Source organism: Aplysia californica, unplaced genomic scaffold (genome assembly GCF_000002075.1).
Source record: "Aplysia californica isolate F4 #8 unplaced genomic scaffold, AplCal3.0 scaffold00557, whole genome shotgun sequence".
Classification (NCBI taxonomy): Eukaryota; Metazoa; Mollusca; class Gastropoda; order Aplysiida; family Aplysiidae; genus Aplysia; species Aplysia californica.
In genome coordinates, this window is record NW_004797827.1 from 275,211 (window position 1) to 277,924 (window position 2,714).

The window sequence follows — 2,714 nt, forward strand, 5'->3', positions numbered from 1 at the left end:
TGATGATGATGATGATGATGATGATGAGTTTTAAAAATTAATGTAGATCAGATGTTTTCATGCCTCCCTCGACATAATTCAGATGATCATAGGTGGGTTTCCGATCCTGCATGTCCGGCCCAATCCGGTCTGAGAGGGATTCAACATCCCAGCAGAAAGACTGAGGAGATACTCGATAAATTAAATACTCTGCCCACTTGGGAATTGAACTCAGGTTTCTAAAGTTTCTTGCCTGCAACATCAAAGTGCCTAAGTAATCACTTGACACTCGTCTAACCCTTAACAAGACTACAGGATTGACAAGGATGATGATAGTAATGATGATGATGATGATGATAGTAATGATGATAGTAATGATGATGATGATGATGATGATGATGATGATGATGATGATGATGATGATGATGAGGAGGAGGAGGAGGAGGAGGAGGATGATAATGATGATGATGATGATGATAGTGGTGGTGGTGGTGGTGGTGATGATGAGAGTGTAAAGCACAAAATATTTCAGACCGAGCAAAGTATTATTTTTTCTTTTAATGTTATCATCAACGTAAACCAAGGTAAAAAAAAAATCTCACAAGAAGTTGAAGCACAGAAAAACACAATAAAACTAATCATGGCATCAGACTCATTCATCAAACAACTGCATTTTTCACAACCAAACTGCTTTCAAATCACCTCACTTGTAATAATCACGAGCCCATTCACACATTGTTGACTAGCTGTTAAAATGCATTACGCCCAGAAAGCAAAATTTACAGAGAGGGAAAAAAAAGAAAAGTGTTTCATTCACTTTTAGCTACTGTAGCCTACCTTGAGAATGCAATTTTTCTGTCTTTTTCTTTTTCAACACTCAAAATAAGTTACAATTCGATTTTCGACAAATTATTTCTTGAACACATGAAACCGATACCACAAAAACTGCAATTTTTTTTTAATTCAAAATTTTGGGTACCACAGAAACTGCAATTTTTTTTTAATTCAAAATTTTGGGCAGCAGCAGAAACTGCAATATAAATCTACAAATTCAAAATTTTGGGCCTAGTACATTTGAACAGCTGCCCATCGCGCCTGAACAAACAAACAACACAGCCGACCAGCGATCACCTCTACTTTCTCTCTCTACACCAAATGTCTTTTGATCTCCTTGAGGGGCCGCACGCCCACATAGGGAATCTGGATCTGGTCCGGCACCGCCTCCCCGCGGGCGCTCAGCTCCTGCTTCTGCACCATCTCCAGCAAGGGCGGGCACGCCACGCGTTTGGGCACCGTCTCTTTCTCCACAGTCTCCGCAGTCTCCGCAGCGATGCGGCAGAAATCTGCCTCTTCTTCTTTGGGGATGAGCCTCCAGTCCGGCTTGTGGCCGGCCGTTAGCCTGACCTCGCCCACCTCCTCGCCGCGGTACACGAGAAAGCCCCACGCCTGGTTCACCGACGGTTCTCTGGGGCCCTAAAAAACAGCGAGGGAAACAAAGACGTAATAGATCTACACGGTAGATGATAACGATAATAATAAGAAGAAGAGATTCCATTTGCATAGCACAAATTCCTGCTCAATAAGAAGCTCTACACATGTTTTACAATCTATACTTTTACCCCAGCAGATCTGATAGCATTCTGAAATTGAAATTTTATATAATCTCAACTTCCTGGGAAGTATACAGCTTAATAATACATGTAAAACTAATAATAATCATAATATCAATAACAATAGTAACAACAGAATATCAATAATTAATACTATGAGTTTTTGGGTTTGAGTAAAAAGAAGCACATCCACACAATAACTGTCATTATCAGCGGCACCTTCCAACCACCCGCCAATCATTTAATAAAAAATAATACATTACAATAATAAATAGCAAAAGATTGTAGCGCATATCATAGCACAACAGGTAACTCTATGCACTTTACAATTTATTACTACCCCTGAAGGCTTGGAACAATAAAAAAAAAAATTTTAATGAAAAATTCTTGGCTTCCCGGGAAGCATACCGTGCAAGTAAGCACCTGAATTAAGCATTCACAAGCACTAACAAACTGACAAGACTTCTCATAAAATAAATAAATGACTGGATCAACAAAATAAATGGCTGGATGAACAAAATAAATGGCGGAGGAAAATGCAATTTCAGCAAACAGGTCTGCTCAGTACAACAAGTAATAAATTTTAAAGACATCATATGGCTGAAATGTGAACACAACATCCATTCATATCTGAACAAAATTTTTAAAAATTTTTAAGCAAAAACAAACCACAATAACCATGTAAATTCTTATTGTAAAAAAAAACCCAAAAAAACCCAGGTTGAGTTAATGAACCAAATGAATTATCTTTCCCCTTCTCCTCCTCCTGATTTGTTTCACGGATTCACACATAATATATAGGCCTACATATATTATATATATATTATATATAATTATATATCTAGTTTATTTCCTTGCCATAGTGCTGTGGTTATTGTTGCTATTGTTACTTTAACTATTGTTACATTGTAACTGTTTCTATTGTTGTTCGTTGTTGCTGCTGTTGTTTTCGTTGAATTCTTTTATGAGGGTAAGGGGCCCAGTTTACCAATGATAGTCATCTTGTAAAACTAATGATGTTGGCAAAGAAGATATCCAGTATGTAGGATTACTGTTGTATGAATGACAATGTGTGCGTGTGTATGTGTGTGTTTGTGTGTACGTGTGTGTGTGTGTGAGAATGGG

The 2,714-nt window shown here is 38.0% G+C and overlaps 1 protein-coding gene across 1 annotated transcript in view; it reads right to left on the reverse strand.

The window, feature by feature from the left end:
* Positions 1-518: 518 nt before the first annotated feature.
* The window catches only part of LOC101852351 (28S ribosomal protein S34, mitochondrial), a gene marked incomplete at its 5' end in the record, with an annotated part of 10,790 nt that continues 8,594 nt past the window's right edge, over positions 519-2,714 (reverse strand). The window contains 1 exon segment of the mRNA XM_005106807.3: positions 519-1,452. Within this exon segment, the coding sequence (XP_005106864.1) occupies positions 1,126-1,452 (327 nt within the window). The 3' untranslated portion in view covers positions 519-1,125.